The 26,762-nt window shown below is 38.0% G+C and overlaps 6 protein-coding genes across 6 annotated transcripts; 4 read left to right on the top strand and 2 right to left on the bottom strand.

The window, feature by feature from the left end:
* Positions 1 to 7,988: 7,988 nt before the first annotated feature.
* On the bottom strand, positions 7,989 to 8,924 carry LOC119007852 (olfactory receptor 13G1-like). The gene has a single exon (XM_037077783.1). The coding sequence runs from the start codon at positions 8,922 to 8,924 to the stop codon at positions 7,989 to 7,991; it is 936 nt and encodes a 311-aa protein (XP_036933678.1).
* Positions 8,925 to 10,152: 1,228 nt separating this feature from the next.
* Positions 10,153 to 11,088, bottom strand: LOC119007844 (olfactory receptor 13G1-like). Its single transcript, XM_037077770.1, has one exon. It carries the CDS (start codon positions 11,086 to 11,088, stop codon positions 10,153 to 10,155), a length of 936 nt encoding a protein of 311 aa, XP_036933665.1.
* A 3,803-nt stretch (positions 11,089 to 14,891) lies between these two features.
* On the top strand, positions 14,892 to 15,860 carry LOC119007834 (olfactory receptor 2AT4-like). The gene has a single exon (XM_037077760.1). The coding sequence runs from the start codon at positions 14,892 to 14,894 to the stop codon at positions 15,858 to 15,860; it is 969 nt and encodes a 322-aa protein (XP_036933655.1).
* Positions 15,861 to 18,312: 2,452 nt separating this feature from the next.
* Positions 18,313 to 19,278, top strand: LOC119007355 (olfactory receptor 52E8-like). Its single transcript, XM_037076973.1, has one exon. It carries the CDS (start codon positions 18,313 to 18,315, stop codon positions 19,276 to 19,278), a length of 966 nt encoding a protein of 321 aa, XP_036932868.1.
* A 2,217-nt stretch (positions 19,279 to 21,495) lies between these two features.
* On the top strand, positions 21,496 to 22,780 carry LOC119007824 (olfactory receptor 52E8-like). Its single transcript, XM_037077750.1, has 2 exons — positions 21,496 to 21,505; positions 21,756 to 22,780. Coding segments are annotated over exons 1-2 (1,026 nt in total). The 5' UTR covers positions 21,496 to 21,504.
* Positions 22,781 to 25,487: 2,707 nt separating this feature from the next.
* LOC119009137 (olfactory receptor 52Z1-like) lies at positions 25,488 to 26,760 on the top strand. The gene has a single exon (XM_037080170.1). It carries the CDS (start codon positions 25,681 to 25,683, stop codon positions 26,659 to 26,661), a length of 981 nt encoding a protein of 326 aa, XP_036936065.1. The 5' UTR covers positions 25,488 to 25,680; the 3' UTR covers positions 26,662 to 26,760.
* Positions 26,761 to 26,762: the final 2 nt, after the last annotated feature.

Raw genomic sequence — 26,762 nt, 5'->3', positions numbered from 1 at the left:
ATATGTAATAGTGCTGTTTTGAGTGTTTCCCACTCTCTGCATTTTTTGGAGATCTTACAGATCGACTTGCAACACTGTACCTGTGTTTATCACGTTTATCAACGCATTTGCCAAATGTCCACTCTTATTGTCATCCAAAAAAAAAGTGCATTACTGTGTGAGTTCAGATCCCCTAGTTGCATTTCAACTGGCTGTTCACCCACTTTCACAACAAGAAACCACTCAACATGCAGCCCTGAAGCTGTGGGCTCCCACCTCCCACCTCCAACCTCATCTGCTTGGCCACTTAAGTTGACCCTGATTTAACTTCAGCTATGATCTGGGAAATTAGCAGAGCTTATCTTGTTAATGTAGTGGGGTTAAGGTCAGACCCATATTTAGAATACTTGTCTTATAAGTGAAATTCTCAGTTTCATTTTCTCACACCAGAGAAAACGAAATTGTATTTTATTTGGCTACATTTCGTGAGCAAGTATTTGTAACTTATAATCAGATACTTTTCTATGTATTTGTGCACGTCTCAATCAATAAATGTGCCTGAGCACCTGTCACATGAACTGATTATTAATTTTTATTGCAAAAATAACAGCGCAATTATTGTGTTTTTGCAGTTTCATTACTAACTCTTTTTACTGTATATCTCTCCACAATGTTTTAAAATGTATCAAAAACATGTCAAATTAAACACAGACATGCTAAAGGTCCGGTTATCTGCAGCCATCTGAGACAACTGTTTAAAAGAAAAAAAATAAGAACATCTCATAAGAAGATTAAACTAGGGCTGGGCTGGGGAATAAAGAGCCATCAATAATCATGTTAATCCTGACGTAAGCAATGTTCATTTTATTTTGCCTTCCATTTAACAATTAAAACCCCTTCTCCTGAAAATGGTATGAGTCATTTTTATGGTATGCAACGTGAAGTGCGCTGCAGGTGGCTGGTCTCATGGCCTTAAAAAACTGACTGATCTAAACTGCTACCCAATGCTGGAGGGAATTTCCCTCCTATGCCAGGACATTCTGCACAGATAAATCAGTATGCCAGAAAAAGACAACAGAAGAAATAGAGGCAGCTTTCGGCCATTTTATTTCAGTCAGTTCAGAAAGATGCCCTCAGCCAGGCTAAAGAGGCATATGGCAGCCGAGAGGCTAACTCTGCCGGTCAAGAGGTAGCTAACTGCAGCCACCACCACCACTATGAGAAAGCAGATGATTGACATCCTGTGGGTGTGAAATTACTAGAACAAACCTAGTCTCTTGTCCATGAGCCGGCAGCTCTCTTGGGTTAAAAATCAAGTTCTCCTTCTCCTGGAGAATTTCTGTTGCATTGATTGCACATGCATTAATAATATATATATATATATATATATATATATATATATATATATATATATATATATATATATATATATATATATATATATATATATATATATATATATATATGTATATATATGTTTTTGGATCTTGTGTTTCTTTCTGTATTTGCCGTTTCTACAGATGGAAATGTTTTATACAGATGCTGTGCGTTGTGCGGGCAATTGCATTAGGTTTGCTAAATACAGTGCGTGTGTTGTCAGATTGATGATGTTTTTTTTTAATTCACCTGTGTTTTATCTGTTTGTACACTTATACACTTAGTTTAGCTGTCTTATCCCTCCTTCTTAAATGTTTTACACCAATGGGACTTTCCCTATCGCTTTTAGACACCCGTCAATTTTCCTCATTTGACTCACTGACTAATAACATGGGTTTCCCTATCTCAAAAAAGACCCATTCAAAACCTAAAGGGGCTTTTACTTTTAACTTCCTCCCTGCTACAGTCCCACGGGAACTTTGACAAACAACTCATCCATTACTTGGCAAAAACAAAGTCATCTGTCAACACTTATTTTGGACCAAACACAAGGAACATCTAGCCAGGTCACTCTGACCTATTCTTTGAAAATAGACAACATACTCAACCATATGCTTGTGTGGAAGAGGGAGCTTGCGCATGAATTTACATGAGTAAAGCAGATTTGTGGAGGGCTGATGCACCAGACCATTTTAGGGTGGAACCATGTCTTTTTTTCGGCATTGTGTTCTAGCTAAAAGTTTTAATATGGATTACACAGCTTAAAGTGTGAGAGGAATGTGTGGAGGAAAGAGAGAGGGAGTGACATGCAGCATTAGCCACAGGTTGAAATCGAACACTGGCCGCTGCTGGGGACTCAGCCTCCAAACATGCATCATATGCTCTTTGAGGTGAGGCACCAGGGCACTGGGCCAAGCCTTTTCTGTGGTCAGGTCAGGTTATGGGTCGGATGTGGAAAATCTGGGTGTATTACAAAGCACAAAAATGTGCAAGGGGCAGCTTATAATATGTAGAAAAAATTTGAAACAAGAATTGCTTTTGAAGATGCTCTGTTTCACAAAATACCTTTATTGGCGACACTATAGGCACATTATAAGTTTGCACTTTCTTCTTGTTTTGTTTGTATTTGTAAGTGCTATATCATAGGCAACTGGACTTGTTTCAGTTTCTACAAGGCCTTTGTTTGTTTTGTTCTAAATCAAATACATAATGTATTTCAAGTTGTTTTGTAGATGGATATGCAGCTTGTGTGAGACATTTTCTCAGAAATAAAACAAAGAGCTGTTAATTGTCCTGATTCACATTTAGTGATGTTTACCTGCAACTGATTAGCAGTCTGCGAGCATGTCGTCAGCCATCGGAGGATCTCTTGTCCCACTGAACTTTGTTACTAAGCGAGGCAAAACAATCCATTATGTCGTGGTTACCGACGCTTGGTTACTGTTTCTTTCTTTAACTTTGCTCATTAGGTTAATGACTTATTTGTTTGCGACGTGTTGACAGGAAAGATGTGTCACTCTCAGCCCTCTGGAGTGATTCCTCCTCTGAACTTTGCTCTGGTAATGAACCTCAGGGGGTTTGGTGACACAGTGCAGTAAACAGCTACAGTGCTGTTTTGAAACATTTCCAGCAGTGATGGACAGGTGAACTTGGGAAAGTTAGAGAGAATACAAAGCAGGTCTTTATTTTTAATAGTGTATCCGTTAATTCACATCTGCTGCTTTCCAACATTTCTCAAGTGATCCAGTGTTGAAGCTATTTATTATTCTTACTGCATCTGCAAAGGCAACAGCATACTTAGTTCCACTTTGACTCAAGCTCAAGGATGAACTGGTTAGATTTGGGCAGTCAAAGGCCACTGTCATTGTGACCCCACAAAACATGTTTTTTGGCCAATACTTAAGAATTGATAGGCTGGTGAAATTTAAATTTAAATTTTTAACAAAACACATAATGATAAAATGATGAAGTGATGACATTTTTATCCAAAAGGTCAAATGTCAACTTCACTGTGACATCATAATGTTCAACAAAAACATGGCCATTAATCAGTGCCATGATTCAGGAACTGAAGGGGAGATTGTGAACATATTTCACATTTGGTTGGAAACTGAATGCTGATATTAATCACACCTTTAAACTGTGGTGATGGTATAGATCTACTGTGCTGCCGGCCTTGGAGTGTTATGGCTCCCACTAGATCACTGTAGTTCACAACATATTGCCACAGTTACCTTGAAAATGCAATCTGTACTGATTACTCCTTTAAAAAGTTACTAGTTACTTAGTAACTAAGTTAGATTACAAGTTATTTCATTAGTTACATCCAGTAGGGGGTGAATGTAACTAATAATGTAATTCCTCCCCCAACATGAACATTTAGCGTGGCCTTGAGATTTCTCTCCATCTCTGCATACTCCTTCTCCAGGTAGGAAGAAAAAGATGTTATGTGAGGCAGCACAGCATTGATAGTAGTGGGGTTCTTGTTTATTATGGCACGAAGCGAGGATGGAACAACTGTGTTTAACTGCATCTTTTCCTCTACAACATACCGCACGACCAATTTCTTCAACGCTCCCCCACTTACTTGTTTTGCAACAAAGTCAGGCTTTTGTTATTTGGGTGGTGGGGGACCTCCTGCAGAAGTCGGGGCCGTGACTTTGCTCGCAGCTCTCTGCTTAACACCATCTGGTGGGACTTGCTCTGTAAACTTAACTGCGCTGTGACTCCAAATTTGACATGCCTGATAGTACAGAGTGTACAACAAACCTTAATATTCTCATCTTTAGCTGACACAGCTCAAAATGATGACTGTATTTCCAGCAAGATAAATGGGCTTCTCTCTCCTGCCTCCATTGTTGTTTGTTTTTGTGTCATTGCGTGGTCTTGTGTCATTGGTGGTGAGCTGCCCTCGTGTTGAAAAAGCAAAAATATACATTCTTATGAAGGAAAATGCCACAGAGACTTGAATAAGTAACTTTAATCTGATTACTGGTTTGGAAATATTAATGCATAAGATTACTTCTTACCGAGAAAAGTGGTCAGATTAAAGTAACGCATTACCTGTGTTACTGGCATCACTGCTGGAGATATATAATTAAAGTCTCACTACATGTTATTTATGGTGTATTTGACTAATACACAGTGAGGACACTGTTAAAAGTACACCAAGGTACTTAATAAGACATGTAAGCACTTTATAATTCCATGGTGGGCTATTTAGTGATGTATTTTGTAATATCTTAAGCCTGTGGTAACCACAGTCCTCATTTCAAGCATTCATTTAACCAAATTCCCATACCCATTCAAAAACCTCATTGAGGGAACTGGAAGTGCAGAGATGCTAAGTGATTTCCAGGTTTTAGGACTTTCCAGCACTCTCATCTCCAACATTATTATCCACAAAATAACTTCCTAAAGACACCATAATCTATTTTTCCCTGTGTAAGACTGTAACACTGATAAATGCCTGAGCAAGACAATGTCTTTCTCAGTGAACATGTTCAGAATGCCTTCAGAATGGGCATTTTTCATACAGAGCAGGTCTAGACTAAACTCTTGATAATATCAACATTGTTTGAGCAATCCTACCTGCCTAACTTGAAGATATGGGCTCATGTCTGGAGCTTGGCACTGGTTCTTCTTCACTGTCAGAGCCAGCAACAAGCTGGTCTAGTAAAAGCTGCTGCTGCTGATAATGCCACACAATTACCTTGATTCATAAACTTGCATGGTGACTGCAGGCAACATTAGCTGATTTTTGTTTGCTGAAAAAGCATTACTGTCATTTGCCATCACCTATCAAAAATGTCAAAAACAACCAATATGTGAATAAGAGTACACAAAACAGAGAAAGAAACAAAGAAACAAAACATTTACATGAGTGAATTCCTCCTTTAGGCGGAATACTGTGAGGAACGTCACATTCATTCACATAACTGTTAAACAAAGAGTAAATAATTCCTAACTATATTGCTGAATAAATCAGAATTTTATGTCATCTCCTATAATAATGGTTATATGGTTGTGTCTCCATCAATACATGTATAAACTGGTCACTCAGTTTGTACAAGTATTCATGTAGACACAATTACCCACATATAATCAGTAATTAGAAATAAGATGAAAACTTTAAATGAGTAACTCAGACTTGGAAAGTGTTTGTGACTGCTATATTAAGTTATTGCCCTATGTGTGTGTGTCCTCTGTCTCCGCCCTGCTCTGCCTTCCTGAGCTCAGGTGTGGGCAATCACCTGAGCAGGCAAAAGGAGGCAGTATCAGGGTGTCTCTCTCTCTCTCTTTCTCTGATTACAGGTGTGTTGCAGGAGGTGGGAGGCTGCGCTGGCCTCACAGTCTTTTGCTGTTTTCTCCCCAAAATGAACACAAAGACTCAAACAAAAGAGGCCAGTAACATATAAAGGACGCAAATATAAAGGAAGAATTTTGAGTGAATGTGATGAGTGTGACGATGAATGAATAAAACAGTCACTTCACACTGATTGTAAAGGGTGCTGCAAAAGCAGAAGCATTTAATCTTCAGTCAGCTTGGTATGCAGGCAGATTTGTGGTCCCGATGGTTATCTGCCTGGCCACCCCAGAAAAGAGAAGTCCCATGTGTTTGTGTCAGGGTTGTTGTAGACAGAAAATCACATGTTGGCCATTAAACACACAGCCCATACAAATTCAAGGTGATGTCTGATTCTGTCCAACTCTAAAACAGACCCCATCTCCATCCTGAGGGTGTGGTTTGTCCTTTTGGCCCTGATAATCCCATTGTATATTAGTTTAAGATGTTAAAAGCTGTCCTTCCTTGGAGGAGAGCAAACTCTGCAGTCGGGATCGCATCGTTAATGATCATTTTATAGCTGATAAGTGAGGAGGAATCAGTTTGTTTGATTGTACCTAAAATGACCTTGTTGTGGAATGTAACAGTGCTGAGCTGGGTCCACTACAACTGTTATCTCAGTTGGCTTTTACATAAAACACCATAAACACAGGACAAATCACAGTGGTACTTGTAATATTTGGTGATATGTTTGTATTCTGCAGTATTTGTTGCATTTTGTGTTTTCTTTTAATTTTGTTTTAACTGGCAGTACTTTTTCAATGATGCATTTTTGTAACATTAAAAGATTAACATTTTTGGAACATGGCCTGTTAGCACGAATTGACACATTACATACATTTCTTCTATACTTACTGCAAAAGAATAGTGTCATCATTTGAATAGTATTCAAAGTATGACTGTTTCAGTTTTTAACTTAAGACCAGCACATCGTGCATTGTGGTATTATGATATTGTGTATTATGTAAGTCAGAAAAATATCTGTATTATTCTGAAATAAAACAGATGTACTTTTGATCATCATTATTATTGTTATTACTACTATCATCACAAGTGTCTAAGTAAGTTGAAGCAATGTGTTCAGAAATTATTAAATGTGATTTCTCTTTTCACCACTAGGTGGCAGCACTGACACTTGTGATTTACTGTATATTGTCCTGTGTGTCCATGCCTATTCAGATTAATTATTCAGATTAGTATTCAGAACTAATAAATTCAATTCCTGTTCTTGATTTGAGAACAAAAGCTAGAGATTATTCAAAAGATTTAAGATTAAAAATGGAGGCATGTATTTGTCACATGCATAATTGCACATGTGCAACAGTAGGGAAATAGAATTGCAACAACTCTGTCAACTGTGCAAAGAGAAAACATTAAAAAAAAAGAAATATATATGAAATGTCACGGCTGTAGCTCAGGGGGTAGAGCAGGTTCTCTAGTAATCAAAAGGTTGCTGGTTCAGTTCCCCATCTGATGATAAGCATTTGGCATTAGTTTGCGAATGAGTGAATGTGACTAGTGTTGTGAGGAGCAGTCTGAAAACTAGAGAAACACCATAACATGCAAATCCATTTGCATGGAAATGTAACAGAATTTAGATAGTAACTTTATTAATCCCAAAAGGGAAATTAGGTTATCATAGCAGTGGGTAGATTCAAGTACATATACAATCAAAATACAGCTGTAAATTTCAATATACTTAATTAACAGAATATCATAGGAACTGTATTTACATCTACATGATTTGATGTAGAATGAATTCAAAAGATTATTAATAACTGGTAAGTTAAAAACGGTTGGTGAGTGATCAATTTGCTTATGTTGAAGGACTTTAATTAATTATTTCATTATTTTATATCTTTTTAGCAATAATACCAACTACTGGATTGTCATTAATATAAATGATTTTAAATAATGAAAATGCAAGTTATACCTTTCCAGTCCAAAGTGGACTTGCCCTGAGCTTCAATCCAAAACCAGAAAATATTAATTTCATGGCAAAGACAAGGATCAAATTATGCATTAAAGGATGACATATAGAAAAATGATTACTTATGAACGATGAATAACCATTTTCAATTTGAATCAACTCATCATTGCAGCTCTAATATGTTGAGATTTTTCTGAGACATGCATCCGATGTGCAGATGAATATTCTGCCTGTAATAATGACATATCACAGACATTATTGGCACACAGTTTATTTACATAAAACAGTTAAACACATGTGTGGATTAATTTTAGGCAACATTTTAAAGAACATCAATTCACAGTCCACAACAATATGCTAAGATATGTCAAATCTTTTGAAAATGCTCCAAACCCTTTGTCTAATTTCTTTTGTCCTTAAACTGTAGACGAAAGGATTCACTGACGGTGGGCCGAGGTGGGACCAGATCGTTAAACCATGGCGTTGCTCAGCAGTTAATGGCACACCCATTCTGCTTAAGACAATGCGCATAAACATTGGAAGGTAAAAACAGACTACCACGATCAAGTGACTCAAACAGGTGCTGCCCATTTTCCTTTTTTCCTCTGATGTGGATAATTTCACAAAATATGCAATGAAAAAGTACGACAGAGCAATAAGAGAGAAAGTGAAAAATAAGAGGAAGAATGATATGATAGTTATCATATTGAAATAATAACCAAGGTCAGCACAAGTAGTTCTCATTATGGCAGCATAGTCACAGAAACTGTATATCAGCTTTGTGTGACAGTGAGAGAGAGGCAGCACAGTCGCCGGCATTACAGCCACAAAACAACAGGCAGCAATCCACAGCATATATACAAGTAGAATGGTGCGCAAATTTGTTAGATAACTGTGGTACTGAAAAGGACAGCTGACAGCAATCAAACGATCAAATGCCATAACTGCTAAAGCAAACATCTCCATCACTCCTCCCACATGCATGATATACATTTCAACTACACATGGCACATAGGATATAGTATTAACACCAGCAAGTAGAGTCCCGATCATTGTTGGACTGATACTGGTGGTGCACAGTATGTCAACAACAGCAAGGTTGCTAATCAGAAGAAACATCGGTTTGTGCAGTTTCTTGTCATAAGCAATGATCACAATGTTTACCATATTGGCCAGAACAGCAACAATAAATAGAAACAATATAGACACACCGACTATAAAAGGCCTTTGGGTTGTTTCAAAACCACCTAGAACAAATGCTGTGAGTTCGATTGAAGTGTTGTGTGAAGGCATAATTAACCAAAGATCAAGTTGAGCAAAATGCAGCATACATGTCAAACAGCATACACACAATAATAACTGAAAATAAAAACAAGAATGTAGGAATAAAAACACAGAATTGAAATGATTGTTCAGCGACCAGATCTGAGCTGTTATTGTAATGTGCAAAGGGAGATAGTTGAGATGTGAGGTGAACAACAGCGCAGGTACTGCTTAATGAAAGTGATTAAAAAATAGAAAACAATGGTAGTTGTGTTGTTCAGCAGACCTCTCCCAGGAGTGTCCTCGAAAGATGCAGTTGCAGAGAATCAGATCATTCACCGCTCATCCTTCCCCAAGGATGAGGCCTCTTCCACCTGGACTCTCTGTAGGAGTGGGTGCAGGACGGTGAAGGCAGGGAAGTCATACTAGCGGCACTGCGACCACTGATGCATCTTTGCTCCAGGCAGCATTGTCTCAAAGCCGATATTATAGCCTTGAAAAGTGTTAAAATTCATCTTTAAACATGAAGGCATGGTCAAAACAGTTCTCCATCAAAGCTTGTGCTTGTTGGTCATGTAAGCAGGAATTCATTATGCATCAGTGATATCCTTCTCTAAGTTGCAGAAGTTTCTAATCTTGTTGCCCTGATCAGAACTTGTCCCAGCATGCTTTGAGCAAGTCGTCCAGTACATCCTGGATAGGACGTAGACTGTCAAAGTGGTAACACAGCTACATTGCACTTCAGTCACATTAATGGTCAATTTAGCATTTCCAGTTGACCCTAACACAGTCTTTGGACTATTCCAGCACCTGGAGGACACCCATGCTGAGAAGGATAAATGATTAAACTCCACAAAAAAATGTAAATTTACACAAAACTGAGGTTGAAAAAACACAAATGATTAGTAATTACTGGCAATTTATAAAATGTTGGTGTATGATCAGTTTCAGTGTTCAATCAATATGCAATTTGCTTATGTTGAATGGTTTTAACTAACACTTATTTTAGCATTTTATATTTTATTAGTAATAATAATGACTTTGGACTTCTTCAAATGCCTTGAGCCTCAATTAAAAAATATATACATTTTATTGCAAAGATATGAATCAAATAATAGTTAATAATAATAATGATAATAGTTATTTTGTTATAAATACAATAATACATATTATTATTATTATTATTATTATTATTATTATTATTATTATTATTATATTTTAACCAACTCAGCATTGCAGCTCTAACATGTTGAGATTACTAAGATGTGTAAGCTCTTTTGAAAATGCTCCAAACCCTTTGTCTAATTTCTTTTGTCCTTAAACTGTAGACAACAGGATTCACTGATGGTGGGCCAATGTAGGACCAGACTGACAAGCCATGGCGTTGCTCAGCAGTTAATGGCACACCCATTCTGCTTAAGACAATGCGCATAAACATTGGAAGGTAAAAACACACTACCACGATCAAGTGACTCAAACAGGTGCTGCCCATTTTCCTTTTTTCCTCTGATGTGGATAATTTCACAAAATATGCAATGAAAAAGTACGACAGAGCAATAAGAGAGAAAGTGAAAAATAAGAGGAAGAATGATATGACAGTTATTATATTGAAATAATAACCAAGGTCAGCACAAGTAGTTCTCATTATGGCAGCATAGTCACAGAAACTGTATATCAGCTTTGTGTGACAGTGAGAGAGAGGCAGCACAGTCGCCGGCATTACAGCCACAAAACAACAGGCAGCAATCCACAGCATATATACAAGTAGAATGGTGCGCAAATTTGTTAAATAACTGTGGTACTGAAAAGGACAGCTGACAGCAATCAAACGATCAAATGCCATAACTGCTAAAGCAAACATCTCCATCACTCCTCCCACATGCATAATATACATTTCAACTACACATGGCACATAGGATATAGTATTAACACCAGCAAGTAGAGTCCCGATCATTGTTGGACTGATACTGGTGGTGCACAGTATGTCAACAACAGCAAGGTTGCAAATCAGAAGAAACATCGGTTTGTGCAGTTTCTTGTCATAAGCAATGATCACAATGTTTACCATATTGGCCAGAACAGCAACAATAAATAGAAACAATATAGACACACCGACTATAAAAGGCCTTTGGGTTGTTTCAAAACCACCTAGAACAAATGCTGTGAGTTCGATTGAAGCGTTGTGTGAAGGCATAATTAACAAAAGATCAAGATGAAGTGCAAGGATTTGGTGAAAAAACATTCAAAGCAAGATCTTTCAACGTATTGTAAATCATTATCAACCATTTACAAAAATCCCTGAGCTCTATCAAACTGCTTTCACAACTAACAACAGAGTCAACTAACAGCACTGTTTACCAGACAGCTGATCTGGATTTGTAGATTTAAAGCTCACCAGCACAGAAACCTTTCAGTGGGCAGAACCATCGTCCAATCACATCAGAGAGTGAGACCAGTGGATTGATTGGCTGAAACTAAACTGGTCCACAGGTAGATTTATGCATTAAGAATCGTATATGGCACATATGGTACAAAAACATCAATACATACAATAATGATATAAATTAAAAGCAAATTGAAGATATATGTACAAATTCAATTCAAAAGCAGCTTGTACATCAGTAAATGACAGTCCAAGTTAGGTTTGAAACAGACAAAGAGATGGCCTGTTGTCCACCAGGCCTCTACCCAGGGTGTCCAAAAGATGCAATTGCAGATCATTCACCACGCATCCTTCCCCGGGGGCAAGGCTTCTTAATCAAATCACTAAAATGAGGCACCACCCTGAAATAAACTATCAATAACCAGACCAAAAACAGATTGATGGGTTAATTAGAACAATTTCAGAATTTGTAAAATGAGTTGCAAGACAAGATAGTATCAGATGTAAAGGTTTCTACATTGGGGCAAAGGGGTCCTTCAGAAGATCTCTAAGCTATCTGCACTTAAGCTACATCTTCTCATAAATGCTGACAGGATCTCTAATGACAATGACTGCAGTTCTGCAGTCCTCGTCTTATCTGGCTCTGGCATTGGTTTGGGTTCTCTCATGCTTTGATCCCCAAAACCCTAGCGTTGTTCACATGCTCTCTTGCCGGGCACATGTGGATCTCCCATGCCACCTAGTGTTAAACATTATCTATGCATTTTCCAAGTAACTGATGCCAGCTAGCTGTTACTTTACTTTAGATATTGAGCAGTAGTTTATAGCTTATTTTGACATGATGGTGGTCACTACTTCTCAGTAGCAGTCAGTGCACAAGGTAAGCTAACAATTCGTCTTGCTTTAGACCATTTATTACCATGTAGCGTGCGGTTAATGGTCTTTAGGCAGGCATGTCAGGCATTTAACAAAGTTTACCTAGCATAGTATTATTTGAGAACGCATATTTTGGTGTTTGCAATGCATAACAAACCCACGACCATCTTCAGGATTGTCATTCAGTAGAATTCAGCAGAATGTAGGCTACAGTCTCTCACACAAATGAGACAAAATGAACTGGCGTTTTGGCATGGATGACATCTGCCAGTGAAATAGAAAAATGTTTTGTAGTAGATGAAATGCTCTCATAATCATATTTAGGTTGTATTCAGTTAAATTGTAAAATAGTGTTTAAGATTCAGAAATGTAGTCTTGTGTAATGTGTATCATTTTGCTCTTATTCCTGTAGGTAATATATAAATATAAAATGTCATTATGAATGATATAAAGCAAACATTGTTGAATTGTGTGCGATATTGCAACTCATTCTATGTGTTTATATTAGATTAGATATATCAAATAGTAAATAAGTCATAAAAGGGTATAGTTTTAAATGTTCATAATTTTTTTCAGTCTTTGTTTGAATATTTTGTCTCTTTCAGTACTCATCCTTTTTCTTCCTATTTCTAAGTAATTGCTGGGTCAATGCTGAGATACGTACAAGGAGCAGCACGTGGCCAAGAGGAAGATACAGATGATGAGCAGCCATCTACAAGCAGCTCAGGCACACATCAACCCCAGCCGGCCAGCAGGTCTGTAGAATCCACAACAGTACCAAGCCCTGATCAACCACCATCAACCAGCAGTTTAGGGACAGATACACAGCAGAGAACCACTGCCTCTGAAAACACAAGTCCTGACCTGTGTGACCTGCTCTGCGTACTGTGTTTACAAAGTTTATTTTCCTTTTCTGTTTTATTGTTCTTAGGTGTTACATTGTGATGCTGCTATTGTGTTATTGGTACTGAGTTATATGTTTATATGCTATATGTTTATATGTTATATGCTTAGGGCACCAAAATGGCTGGCAACAGTACTGCCTAGACTGAATGTTTATGTAAAAGTAATGAACAATCTGTTGATGTTACCATTAAAAAAAATTGATGTATTTATTTTAGCCTGCTGACACCTCAAGTTCCAAGAGGAAGCTAATTAGTGTCTCATGTTAATAGTGGTCTCAAGTGTGTGATTAAAGTGTGCATGGAAGTGTAGGCCTCTGTGTGTGCTTGTCTTAGTACCCTGGTGAATTCTCATTTCAAAACAGTCTTATGCAATGTTGTTTTCCTCAGACTTGCACTTGTAGCAAACAAAGTGTTTCACATCTTCTGTTGAGCCAGTTCTTCTATTTTAACTTCTTTAAGTGAACTTTAACATTCTAATTTTAATGTTATTTATACATCAGCCGGGTAATTGATTTGGAAAAGGCAAAATATCAATGCTGCAGAATGGCAGGAAGTAGTGAAAACTGTGGCACCAAGAGGCCAAGTAGCCTGTAAGGCAACGGACAGCAATGAGGCCCAAAGCCTCACTAGCCACAAAGTTCATATATTTGTTCATAAAGATTCATCCTCACCAACAGTTATTACTGTCATTACTCAGATTATCAAAATCATTTCGTGTCACTGAGTGTTTGTGTTAGCAAGGTATGAAAAAGGCCTCAAAACCAAATTAATCTTCATATTTCTCATATTTTGTCAATCAAGTTAAAGGTCCTGTTAGTAAGAAAAGTTGATTTTTGAGTCTCCACTCAGATTATACATCTGCTATGTGCTGAGAGACTACCATTAAACTCTGGGGATATTAACTCTCCTTCCTCAGTATCAATCTAAGTATACATCGGGGTGTTATTAAAGTCCAGTTGTTTACTCCTGTGAGATTTATAATCTATTAGCATCATTAAATTAATAGTTCTTCCAATTAGCCATCATGAGGGGAGTGTTCCTTCCACTGCATAGCACATATGTGAAGTCCCGACTGACCAATTTATTGTGAACTCCTGACATAATTATTAAATAGAAATAATACATTAATATTAATTTTTGTTACTATAGAATAATATCAACACTGACTGTGAAGTGAAATTTATTTTTAAAAAGGATCAAAATGTTTCATATTACGTTCACATTACATGTTTATAACCTGACTGTCATATCAGGGGATGGAGTCAAGGGTGAGGAGGTTGCCAGGCCAGTGACTGCAGTCCAAGACTGCGTTTTTAAACCTCAAGACAACTCAAACTGTGGTGACCGAAAGAGGTAATTCAAGCTAAACTATGACCTTTTCCTAACCCTAACCAAGTGTTTTTTCTGCCTACACCATTCATTCAAGAGACTGGATTGAGTTTAGAGATGTTATTTGGCTGACTGGAATCGATCCACAGAGAATAAAACGTGGCTACTATGATGCTATCACAAGATAGGCTGCAAGAAGTGTTTTAAAGAGATGAATCAGCAGGTGAATCACAGTCTGCTCACATAGTGTTTGAGAGGTACATGTTAAAGGTTTAATCCCAGGAATACTGACAAACAGCTAAAAACTTAATAGAAGAGTTTATTTGAATAATATAAAATGTAATGCATAGCAGGTATTACTTGAAGAAAATGAACCAAACATCAGATTAATGATACTCTGTAAGTATGATCGCTGTTTAAATGTACTGGGATGAAGTGTTTTATCTAACATGTTTTATCACTGCCTCCGTATTTCCTGATCAAAGGTGACATTTCTCCACCATCATGCCAGAGGGAAATCACAGCACTGTGACTGAATTCATTCTGACTGGATTCCCCGGACTTCATCCAGAGTATCACAGCCTCGCCTCAGCTGTATTGTTCTTTGTTTATTTCCTAACTTTGACGGGCAATACTACAATCCTGTTTTTATTTGCAACCGACCGCAGCCTCCATAAGCCGATGTATTATATTATTCTAAACCTGTGTGCATGCGACATTCTCTTCAGCACAACCACTTTACCTAAGATCATCAGTAAGTACTGGTTTCACTCAGGGACCATTTCATTCAATGCTTGCTTTGTCCAGATGTACTTTGTTCACTATCTGGGCACGGTGAATTCTTTTATCCTCTTCCTCATGGCGTTGGACAGGTACCTGGCTATCTGCTATCCTCTTAGATATCCACTTCTTCTTAAAGACTCCACCATCCACATTCTCAGTGCTACTGTGTGGGTTGTTGCCAAGACAGGTCCTTTAGTGTCAGTGATTAGAGCGTACCCTCTTCCTTACTGTGCTTCGAACATAATCAATCATTGCTACTGTGACCATATTGGTATCACAATGCTGGCATGCACTGACAGGGGCCCTTATGGTCGTCCTGCTTTTGCAGTTGCAATGCTTGCACTCCTAGGACCTCTGGCCTTTATAATATTCTCATACTGCTGTATTATTATAAATGTATTAAAGCTAGCTAATTCACAAAGTCGCCTCAAAACACTGTCCACTTGTAGTGCTCAGCTGATTATAATTGCCCTCTATTATTTGCCCAGATGTTTTGTTTATTTAGCCAGTAATGTCGGCATTACATTTAGTGCTGATGCACGAATTGTAATAATCATGCTGTATAGCCTTTTACCCCCCATGATTAATCCACTTATATACTGCTTGAGAGCAAAAGACATGAGAGAAAGTTTGTGGAAGCAATTCAACAAATGCACAGTTTCACAAAGAGTTTCGGCCACAGGTAACTGATATACTAATGCATTATGCAGTGTTTCTCATTTCTTTTTTTTTTTTTAAGCATCCATCACTCTCGTTTCATAACCACATCATTTTAAAACGGTTATCAATTTAAATCCATAAGATGAAAAGCTTCTTTTGTCCAGTATGTGGATGCTGAATGACACAAAACATCTGTCATGTTTAGGTAAAACAAGTAACGTCATGTATGTCATTATTACGACACTGAGCAGTTAGTAGTATATGAATAATATATAAATCAGTCTTCTGTTTATCAGGTGTCCCCTAAATTTGTCCAATTCTATCCGGATAAAATTGTGATGTAATGCAACACAATATTATCCCCCTTTCAAAAAAAAAAAAAAAAAAGATCACCAACACCCACTTACATCTGGCTTTTGTTTTGAACGTTGCTCTGTCAGATACCTGGTGTGTGAAGATGGCTCTGCACAGCTACAGACAAGCAGTAGTGATTTGTCTTTATTGTTCATGTTGTTACTTTTTTCAGCTGCAGTCTGAAAAAAGGACCTGCACTCTTTAGTTTTGCACAAGACACTGATGTTTTCATTGTACAGATCTTTCATTTAGTCGATCTTAACATTTTGTTTTATCTTATGGTATGGTAACCCCTCAGGGCAGAACATAAATCATAGGCCCAATATCGTAAAAATTGCCTGCAAAATAATTGGCACACAGCAGCTTTCTTTGCACAGTATTTACGACAGACAAATTCTGGATGGAAGGCATCCTCAATCTGATCTTGGCTGGCTCTGACCATCCACTCTTGGAAGAATTTGTTCTTCTTCCATTTAGTCTGAGATACAAAACCTTGACTGTTGTGATGTTATATGTCTCCTTGTATATTGTGTCTAAACCCACTTCTGTAAGTCAAAGTGTTGCTTTCTACATGACACACCAGATAAAAAAACTTAACAGCTAACTCATCCACTGACAATGGCAAAGCAAGCAAAATGAGAGAAACTGACTGTGTCTAACATATTTACCTGTTTTAAAAAAACACACTATCATTGAAAAATGTTATTACTTTTTCCTGCATGGTTGTTGTTGCTGTGCCTTATGGTTTTATGTCATTATTTCCACAATCTGATTTATATTTATCATATTCAAAAATGATTATGAATGATATGATATTGTTGTGAAAAACAACTTCTTCTTTGACCTCATTCTCAACCGTTTAGTAACACAAAAGAACTCAAACAGTGGGAAAACTGTTGACCCCCAAGCCCCTCCCAACTCTCCACTGTCGTGGTTACACACTTATGCTTACTTAGAGGCATTGCCCAACAGTCAGTTGTCAGTAAGAGGCAAACTACCCAGATTTTGGTCACAAAGTGTTTGAGGTACACCTTAATGTGTTGGAAGTCCAAGCAGAAGTCAGTCCAGGCTCTGACATCCTTCTTGAGCCACTAATCTTTGAGAGGGTTTCCTGCCTGGGTGAGCGAGGCCATGCACAGCCTTGAAACCTGCTGTTTCCACCCAGCAGGGACGATGGGCTGTGGCTGACCTGTCAAAACATCATACAGGAGTGTGGTATCGGCTCCATCAAAGGCTATGTCCTCTCATTGCAGCTCTATGACTGCCATCCTGAAGGCCTGTATGTTCTGTGGCTTGGACCACCACCATGCAGGCATAGTCAGTCCCTAAGTGTGACCAGGTTCTTTGTGTGACCAGGCTCTGTATTTAACGGGTGAACTGTTCCTTTAAGGTCAGTGTCTTCACATTTAATACAATAGTTTCCTCATTATGTTTATAAAAAAGAATGTAATCCAGGCATTATTGCATTTGCTACTAAATGTACTTGCTCATGCAAAGTACGGTATACGTATATGAACATACTTTTGATGGCATCTGGTTAAATGCATTTTCTGGCCAGAACACAAGCTAACTTAAACAGATGAAGAATTTCTTTGAAATGACTTGCAGATTAAAAGTAAAATAAATAATGAATAATTTGTGTTTGTGTGTCCTTTACTGATAATAGTTTCCTCATTTTTTTTCCTTTATTAATATTATTTTACTTAACCTAATCTGTCATAAATAAGAAGGTCACGCATGAGTTGTTTTCATGCTGTTTCGATGTCTTCCTCAAGTTGCACTCATTATTGGAACTATGAAAAAACAACACATAACTCTTTGAATTACATCATGATCCATTGAGGATATGATGAACTTGATAAAAGGCTGATATTGCCTGGCATCCACTGATTGCAGTGGGTTACTAGACACTGAACTCCAATCTGGAAAATAAGACCTGCATTCAAACTGGATATAGGCGAGCATAACAGTCATTGCTTTTAGATACACTGTGTGTCTCTGTTCAGTGATGTGGTATTTCAATAGTACACTCTGCAGTTAATATCTAAAAGGTCTAATCAGTGTTTTTGCCTTGCAGTTCTTTATTTCACATTTTGCATCTGACAGATTCTCACTGTGAACTCAAATTATGATCACCAATTTTACAAGGATGAGAAGTTTCTCCATCCTTGGATTTCCAGGACTTTCACCTCAGTATTATGGACCTGTGTCAGCTCTCTTCTTGTTCATCTACCTGGTTATTGTAGTAGGAAATATTTTCATTTTAGCATTTGTTGCCTCTGAGAAGGCCCTGCAAAAACCGACCTATCTGGTCTTCTGTCACTTGGCACTGAACGACTTAACATTTGGCACCGTGACTCTCCCAAAGATCATATCAAAATACTGGTTTGATGACAGCTTTATTTCATTTTATGGGTGCTTCGCGCAGATGTTCTTTGTCCATTATTTAGGATCAGTGACGTCTTTCATCTTGCTGGTGATGGCTCTCGATCGATTTGTTGCAATATGTTTTCCACTGCGTTATCCGGTCCTTATCACAAATGACATCACATCTGTGCTCTGTGGGTTTGCATGGTTCATACCGCTGCCTTTGATGGTAGCTATTGTACTCCACGTTCTCACTCTGCCTTTCTGTAAATCAAACGTCATCGCTCAGTGCTACTGCGACCACATTTCTATCACGAGTCAGGCGTGTGGTGAGGATGTCAGAAAAGTCGGCGTCACTTCTCTGTGCGTGGCCATGTTTTGCCTTTTGCTTCCTCTTGCGTTCATCTTCTTTTCCTACACCTCCATTATTGTGGTTATTATGAAAATGGCCAATGTTGCAGGGCGCAAGAAAACCTTATCAACATGTACGCCACAAATATTCATCACATGTCTATTTTACCTACCCAGGTGTTTTGTTTATGTAGCAAATACCGTTGGATTTTCTTTCAGTTTAGATGTCCGCATTTTGTTGATACTGTTGTACAGTCTTTTCCCTCCTGCTGTTAATCCAATCATCTATTGCTTCAAGACGCATGACATTAAGCATATGTTGATGAAGAGGCTGAGGAGAACTAAAATCGGCATAGCAATCAAGCTTTCATATTAATATGACATCTGCAGCCAAATGCACTGAACCGCCACCATCAGTCATTGCCATTTCCTCAGATGTGAGTCACGGCCTTCTTTTCTGTGGCTTAAGTGCACAAGAATCAGTCATTTAGTGTCCATCTAGTGCACTGAGAATCTTCACCTCTCAGGAAGGTGAAGGTGATTATGTGAAAATATGATCTTTTGAAAGTTGTTAAAAGGAACCCATATCATTGTTACTGAGTACATTTGTGCGCATTTAAAATGTGAGCATAGCATTTTTTTAAAAATAACCCAACTTTTGTCATTTAAGTCCATAGAATTACTAGCCATGTTTGACCCAGTAATTAAAAATGATATTATCATTCTTGTCTTTTACTGTTTAAAAATATGTCTCAACCAGTGCTTTTTGTTCAGTTTGTTTTATAATCTCAAAATGCCAGATGATTTCAACTGTGTCTTAATATGTTGATATGGTGTTTGTGTGTAGGTAAATGTGAGAAGAGGAGAAACAGGAAAAATAAATGTTATCGTGTGTGTGTTAGTGTAGCAATGCATTGCAAGTCACTGATACCAATTCCTTAATAAACACAGTCTATTTGTTCAACTGTTATAAAGTCAATGCTTGCCTTTTCACTTATCTAATCTGTATGTCACATGTATACATCCACTGTGATTAGAACTGACAACTGTCTCAAAGTTAAGTTTATACAAAGCAAAAACAGCTCCTTACATCCCAGTGTTGTGAAGCAAGCGCCTACTGATGTACACACTTAAGTTTATGTGGCCGATGTTACCGCTTAGTAAAGGAAAAAATACAAGAACATATTCAGTAATGACACATCTTTGTGATGAAATCAACAAAGTCATTCATCATTTCTACTCCTACAATCCTCATCAAACTCTCCGGAGCAGCAGCAGGTGTTTCACGGTACCTCAGAACTGTAGCTTCAGTTCATCCTCAATCTGTGCTGCAATTCTATTATGTGAAAGTACATTTTTGGCACTGGGCACGCCTGTGGTGTTTCATGCAGTCATCACAGTGCAACTTTGGGGATGACTTAGCCGTGAAATTTCGCTTGTGTTTTTATCTGCTCAAGCACAAAATACGTCAGTGGCAGACTCGAGCCCGTTCAAATTATCAAAAGGAAGTTTTTTCAACTTCCTGCATTGGCACACAATTCCACTTGTAAACATGTCAACCTAAGTACATGACACTGCTAAATTGAAATATGCTAAGTAACAGTCACGCTATTGTTTTTGCTATCTGAGGGTTTTGAGTCAGAGCTTTTCAACTGTTAAAGGGAAACTCTCGCCAAAATGAAACCAAGGCTTTTTTTGTGAAGGTATATGAGTCAAACCTTTGTGTAAAAGCATAATTACAACGAAACAGGTACTTTTAAGATTGACCGTATTTTTGTTTTGGGCTCAAACTCATTTTCAGTGAGAGTGAATGGGGCACTTTTAGGCAGCATCAAAACCGCTATTTTAAAAACACCAAGAAGGCTCGACACAACATGAAACTTTGCTCGTAGTAACACCAGGGTCTCTACACATGAACACGAGCATTGAGAACAAAGTTTGTGTACACAGAGTTTACTAAAAAGAACGTTTTTGAACAACTCACATTAGCAGTGGCTTCTTCCTCTAGCCGTCCTCATGGCAGCCCAGATGTACTTGGGACATGTCTGGGTTGAGTGCATGTGGTTCAGTTGAACTACGTGTAAAGACCCTGGTGATACTACAAGCAAAGTTTCATGTTGTGTCGGGCCTTCTTGGTGTTTTAAAAATAGCGATTTTGATACTAGCGTAAAAGTGCCCCATGCTTTTACACAAAGGTTTGACTCATATACATTCACAAAAAAGCCTAGGTTGCATTTTGGCGAGAGTTTACACTAGAGTTTATACACTAAAGCGTGTTTACAGGTCTTGGAGACCACTACTGCATACGAGGTTACTGTGGGAAATGTAGGTGTCTAACTTAACTAAATGTTTTATTAACCATGTTTCCTCATTAAGTTAATTTAAAACTGTGATTTACTTAAGTCTATCTTACCATAGCCGCATACTTTCTGATTGGAAACCACATACTTTTTCACTGAACATGTCATGTGTCACATCAACATTGATCCTGAGTCGATCCGGTGGAGCTCATTTGGGAATTGAACCTCTGAGATCCACCTATTTACAATCACAGTAACCAAACAACACACTGAACAGATATTAAGGGGGAAGTGCGTCCGTGAGTGGAGATCAGCTTGCGGAGACAGAGTTGTGGTGAGTTTCACAAAGTGAGATTTAATTCTTCAGGAAACTTGTCATCACACTGTGGGGACTTTTGCATTTTGTTGCATAGCCATAAGATTTGAAGTAGTTTGGTTTCTTGTTAATGCTTCCATCTTATATGTCTTTTTTGTCAACTTACCACATTTGATAACTGCTCCAATTGTTATGTTTTTTTTTTTTTATTTGACAGGTGTTTTTTGTGAATTCAAGTGATTATGTTCCACACAAATCTAACAAGTATAAATAATTTCTTCCTCCTTGGATTTCCCGGACTTTCACCGCAGTATTATGGACCTGTGTCAGCCATGCTTTTTATACTCTTCCTGGCTATAGCTGTAGGAAATATATTTATTTTAATGATTGTTAAATGTGAAAAGTTTCTTCACAAACCTACATATCTGATCTTTTGTCACTTGGCATTAACTGACTTACTGTTTGGGACTGTTACTCTGCCAAAAGTCATATCAAAATACTGGTTCGGTGACAGCATTATTTCATTTTATGGATGTTTTGTACAGATGTATTTTGTTCATTTCTTAGGAGCCACGCATTCGTTCATCCTGATGGTGATGGCCCTTGATCGCTTTATTGCAATTGTATCTCCTCTGCGATACCCAGCTCTTTTCACAAACAGCACCACCTCTGTGCTTTGTGGAATATCGTGGCTGATGCCGTCATCGTGGATGGTGGGTTTAGTTTTCGATGCTCTGACGTTGCCTTTCTGCAATTCAAACATAATTGTACAGTGCTATTGTGACCATATAACAATAATGAGGCTTGCATGTGGGAACATACGGAGTATTGAGCTGGTTGCATTCAGTTTAGCCATGTTCAGTTTGTTGGTGCCACTGGCTTTTATTATCTTCTCTTACTTTTTCATCATTGGTGTCGTTATGAGACTGTCCAACTCAGAGGGACGCATCAAGACTCTGTCCACGTGCGCGCCGCAGCTCCTCATCACATTTCTGTATTATATGCCCAGATGCTTTGTGTACCTGGCAAATAATGTAGGATTTACATTCAGTGTTCCTGTTCGCGTTGTTGTTGTGATGCTGTACAGTCTTTTACCTGCTGCTGTCAACCCCATCATATACTGCCTCAAAACCAAGGACATCAAAGAACAATTGAAGAGGAACTTTTTTACGAGGAAGATTAAAATCAGCACAAAAACTGGATTAAATACAGCACAGCAATGTGCAGTTGATAAAATGATAACGCAGGGACATGTGCAATAATGAACCAGATAATGAATCGCTTTCTTCGATTGGTTCTGACTAAGTTGTGGTTTCAATATTAATCACTGCAGTTGATACAAAATGCTGCTGCCAGGCTTTTAGCAAGTACAAAGAGAAGTGACCACATTGCGCCAAAGCCTTGTCGGTACCTCTGAGTCTAACAATTCATAGAAGATTTTCCTACTCTTGATTAGTCTTCGTTATTCATCAACCCCCTTTGAGCTTGATCACTGCTTGAGATCTTCTGAGAGCCCTATTGATGATTCCAGTATCATAAGAAAGTCAGTATCTTGCTTTAAAACGCCTCTCAAAACTTCAATTGTGTGATTTTGTATTCATTTAGTAGGTTCTCGTCTTGTTTCATCGGCTTTTGCTTTATGTTATAATTGTAAAGTAATTTGTAACTTTGCTTTTGACAGGAGCAATAAACTAATTGAACTTATCTTAATAAAATCCTCTATGAGCCACAACACAGCCTGACACCATCAAGCAGAGGGCCATGATTCTTCCAGCTACATGCAGCGCTGGTAGGCGGGACTTTTCTCTTCGGGTGTCTCTGGATGTGTTAGCAGAAAATCTCACTTGTACCAAAAATGCCCTTTACCAGCCATATTAATGTTGTGCCATTTGCTCAATGTTACATTTCATTGTTTACTTTTTTGTCTTTTAGTTTTTTACCTATTTCAATCGTTTGTCTCCAGGTCACTATGTCGCTTTAGTGTAAAGCACTTTGTTTGAAAAACTGCTGAAATAAAGTTTGATACTATTTCTTATTATTGTGAACATGTCTTCGATGAGCAACAAACACTCAAATAATGGAAATGGCTAAGCTATCATTGTTTATAGGGGTTATATGCGAGACAATACCTTGGCCTGATACAGGGTCTACCTGGCAGAGACTCCAGGACAACAACACAGTGTTTCTCCTATATGCATTCTGCAGCGCTGCGGCCGTGGCTGTATTTTCAGTGCCACTACCACCACCACAAAAAAATTTAAAAAAAGACAGGAGTTTTGTAGGTTTTTATTCAGGGGCAAATGGCGAATTTAATTTACACAAAGTGAAAGCACTACACCCTATGTTATCTTGATTAAGTTGAGTGACTGAAATCCTCGTCATCCTATTCAAAGGCTGCAACAGGCGACTCATCGAAGTCAGTGTTAACAGCAGGAGGACGGTTAGCTCACCTCCCAGAGCCTCACGCTGAATCGCTGGTGACTGATTTAGGGATCGTCCTTAAATTACTTAGCATAAATTCATTAATACAAAATAATTGCATTTTTTTTTTCAATATCTTCCATGTCATGTGGCCCAGTGACTCCAAACCAGCATCAAATTGTATTACTAAGCTGGACAAATAAGACACAGCTCTTTCTATTGTATTTTGGTGCTTCCTCTATTTTATATCAATATTTATATACAGAAATTATGGTTATGTTTTCTCAATAACTTCCATGTCACTGTCCACTTACTCCAAACCAGCAGTATATAAGCTGCAGTATTTAAAAAAAAAATGTTTCAACAAATATGTTTCTGCATTGTGCCACTTCATTTATTTTTTTTTTTTAAGGCTCATGATAAATATCAAAGAAAATTAAGCTGAACATTAACACAAATTATGAACTTTGTATCTGCCCAGTTCGAGGCACATTTGTACAATGATCTGGTCTCAGCATAAAACTTGAATCTGTTGAATGTTATGTCATTTAAAAGAATGAGAATTATTTTGTAAGTCTCAATCTATCAATTTTCTTTTCAAAAATCTCACCACTAGTCACCATTTAAAGGGTTATTTTAAATTTTTTTCTTCTCGGGGGGCAGGCCTCTGGATCTACCTAGTGTTGCTAGGTTACTCAGAGCACCGCTGCAACAAAAAAATTCAATCTCAAGATACAGTATAACCACTTTGTTTTAAATTAGCAGGATTTGAAACCTTCCTCCTGTAGACCCAGAGCAAAGGGACCATCCAGTAGTTCTGCCTCTTGACTGCAGATATCATTAACTCAAGAGACTGATCTTGGTTAAAGTCAACAAATCCTAATCAAGAGTCCACATACTGATGGTATATCGAGGGCAAAGTAACATTCTGTGCCAAAAATGAGCAACAAAATGAGACAGATGTGTCACTATCTATTTCTTAGAGAAATATATACTGTGTAATCCAGAGTTTCCAAATGTCCAGCCTCCTCACATCATCATATTCGCCCTTCAGATACCTAGAAAACTGCAAGTAACATGTGCAGAGGCCTTTACCAGGCCGGGTTTATACATTAGCCTGTATCCATGAACTGATTTCTGCCTCTGTAAGATGCATTTAACACAAGACTTATAAACCATCATTAAGAAATGATACATTTGTAGTGAATTACGAAGTTATTTTTCTTTTAACAATCAATGAAATGAGCATTTGTTTATTGTTAGATTGCTACTAATGTTTAATAAATACTTTGTAATTCATTGCAACAGATGTTTATAAACCTTTACAGCTGCTTGATAAATGTCTTGTTAACAGAGAAGTTCATTTTAACTTTAAATTCAGTGTTACCATAACTTTTCCCAAATATCAGTCAGCAGCACAGACTAGAGGCACTGAGCTCAGTTGGGTGTAGGGTCCTCTGAGTGTTCATCTCATCTTACATCATCAGATCAGACCCTGCAGGTGGTTGTTACAACATAAAAAGGACACGTTAATGGAGCCAGACTGTAGTGTGAGTGAGTTAGAGTAAGAGTGTCATGCAGGGCACAGTGATCATAGCATGTGGGATCTCCTCTAGCAGCCTTTCTTTGATATCACTGCATCAGCAATGACACTGGAGGGCTATTAACACCATCTCCTATCTCCTATTTAATTCACAGGCTTCATTGTTTCATTTGATTTTCAGTGACTTTTTTTTTCATTATGAAATACACTAATATTACAACCGTCAAAGACTTCATCATCACTGGATTCCCTGGACTTTCGCCTGAGTACTTTGGACCAGTATCTGCTCTTCTTCTCCTCCTCTTCCTGGCTATTGTGATTGGAAATGCCTTCATTTCAGCTGTAATTCTGTTTGAGAGGACTCTTCACAAACCCACATATGTGATCTTTTTCCACCTCGCAATGACAGACATTATTTTCAGTACTGTGACTCTCCCAAAAGTCATTGCCAGATATTGGTGGAATGACATGGTAGCTTCATTCGGCGCCTGCTTTACACAAATGTATTTTGTTCATGCTTTGGGAGCAATTCACTCTTTAATTTTGCTGATCATGGCTTTGGATCGCTTTGTTGCAATATGGTTGCCTTTTCGATATCCTGTTGCATTTACAAACAAAAAAGTTTCTATTGCTTGTAGCACGTGCTGGATTGCAACCTTCATTCGTATGACGGGAGTCGTGCTTCACGCCTTGACTTTGCCCTACTGCGACAAAAATGTCATTCTACAGTGCTACTGTGATCATTTATCAATAACTAAGCTGGGATGTGGTGAAAATGTTGCATATGTTAATATTGTTGCACTTGGCATGGCCTTGTTAGGTCTCTTGGGTCCTTTGACATTCATCATCTTTTCTTACTTTTCCATAATCATAGCGGCTCTGAAAATGTCTTCTACGGATAGGCAGTACAAAGTCTTGTCCACCTGTGCTCCTCAGATCTTTATCACCTGCCTTTATTATGTGCCGAGATGTTTCGTCTATCTCGCCAACTATCTGGGATTCACATTTAGCACAGACGCTCGTGTTGTTATCACCATGATGTACAGCCTCATACCTGCTGCAGTCAATCCGGTCATCTACTGTTTCAAGACTAAAGACATTAAAGAGGCTTTGATACGGAGGTTTAAGAGCAGAAAAGTAAGCACTGCATTTACATTTACTTATAAAGGAAATAGTTAGTGATTTCTCATTAAATGTGTCGCATGTGTTAGTTGTCATAAAAGTGCCATAACATTTAGGACGGTTGACATAAATTACATCATTACAATTATTTTTATTTC

This window comes from Acanthopagrus latus, chromosome 2 (genome assembly GCF_904848185.1).
Source record: "Acanthopagrus latus isolate v.2019 chromosome 2, fAcaLat1.1, whole genome shotgun sequence".
Taxonomy (NCBI): Eukaryota; Metazoa; Chordata; class Actinopteri; order Spariformes; family Sparidae; genus Acanthopagrus; species Acanthopagrus latus.
Note: the sequence above shows the minus strand (reverse complement) of the source record. Positions and strands in the feature narration are given on the sequence as shown.

What these genes read in the sequence shown, in the direction of transcription:
- LOC119007852 (XM_037077783.1), bottom strand. Translation starts at nt 8,924, where the DNA reads ATGCCTTCACACAACACTTCAATCGAACTCACAGCATTTGTTCTAGGT.
- LOC119007844 (XM_037077770.1), bottom strand. Translation starts at nt 11,088, where the DNA reads ATGCCTTCACACAACGCTTCAATCGAACTCACAGCATTTGTTCTAGGT.
- LOC119007834 (XM_037077760.1), top strand. Translation starts at nt 14,892, where the DNA reads ATGCCAGAGGGAAATCACAGCACTGTGACTGAATTCATTCTGACTGGA.
- LOC119007355 (XM_037076973.1), top strand. Translation starts at nt 18,313, where the DNA reads ATGATCACCAATTTTACAAGGATGAGAAGTTTCTCCATCCTTGGATTT.
- LOC119009137 (XM_037080170.1), top strand. Translation starts at nt 25,681, where the DNA reads ATGAAATACACTAATATTACAACCGTCAAAGACTTCATCATCACTGGA.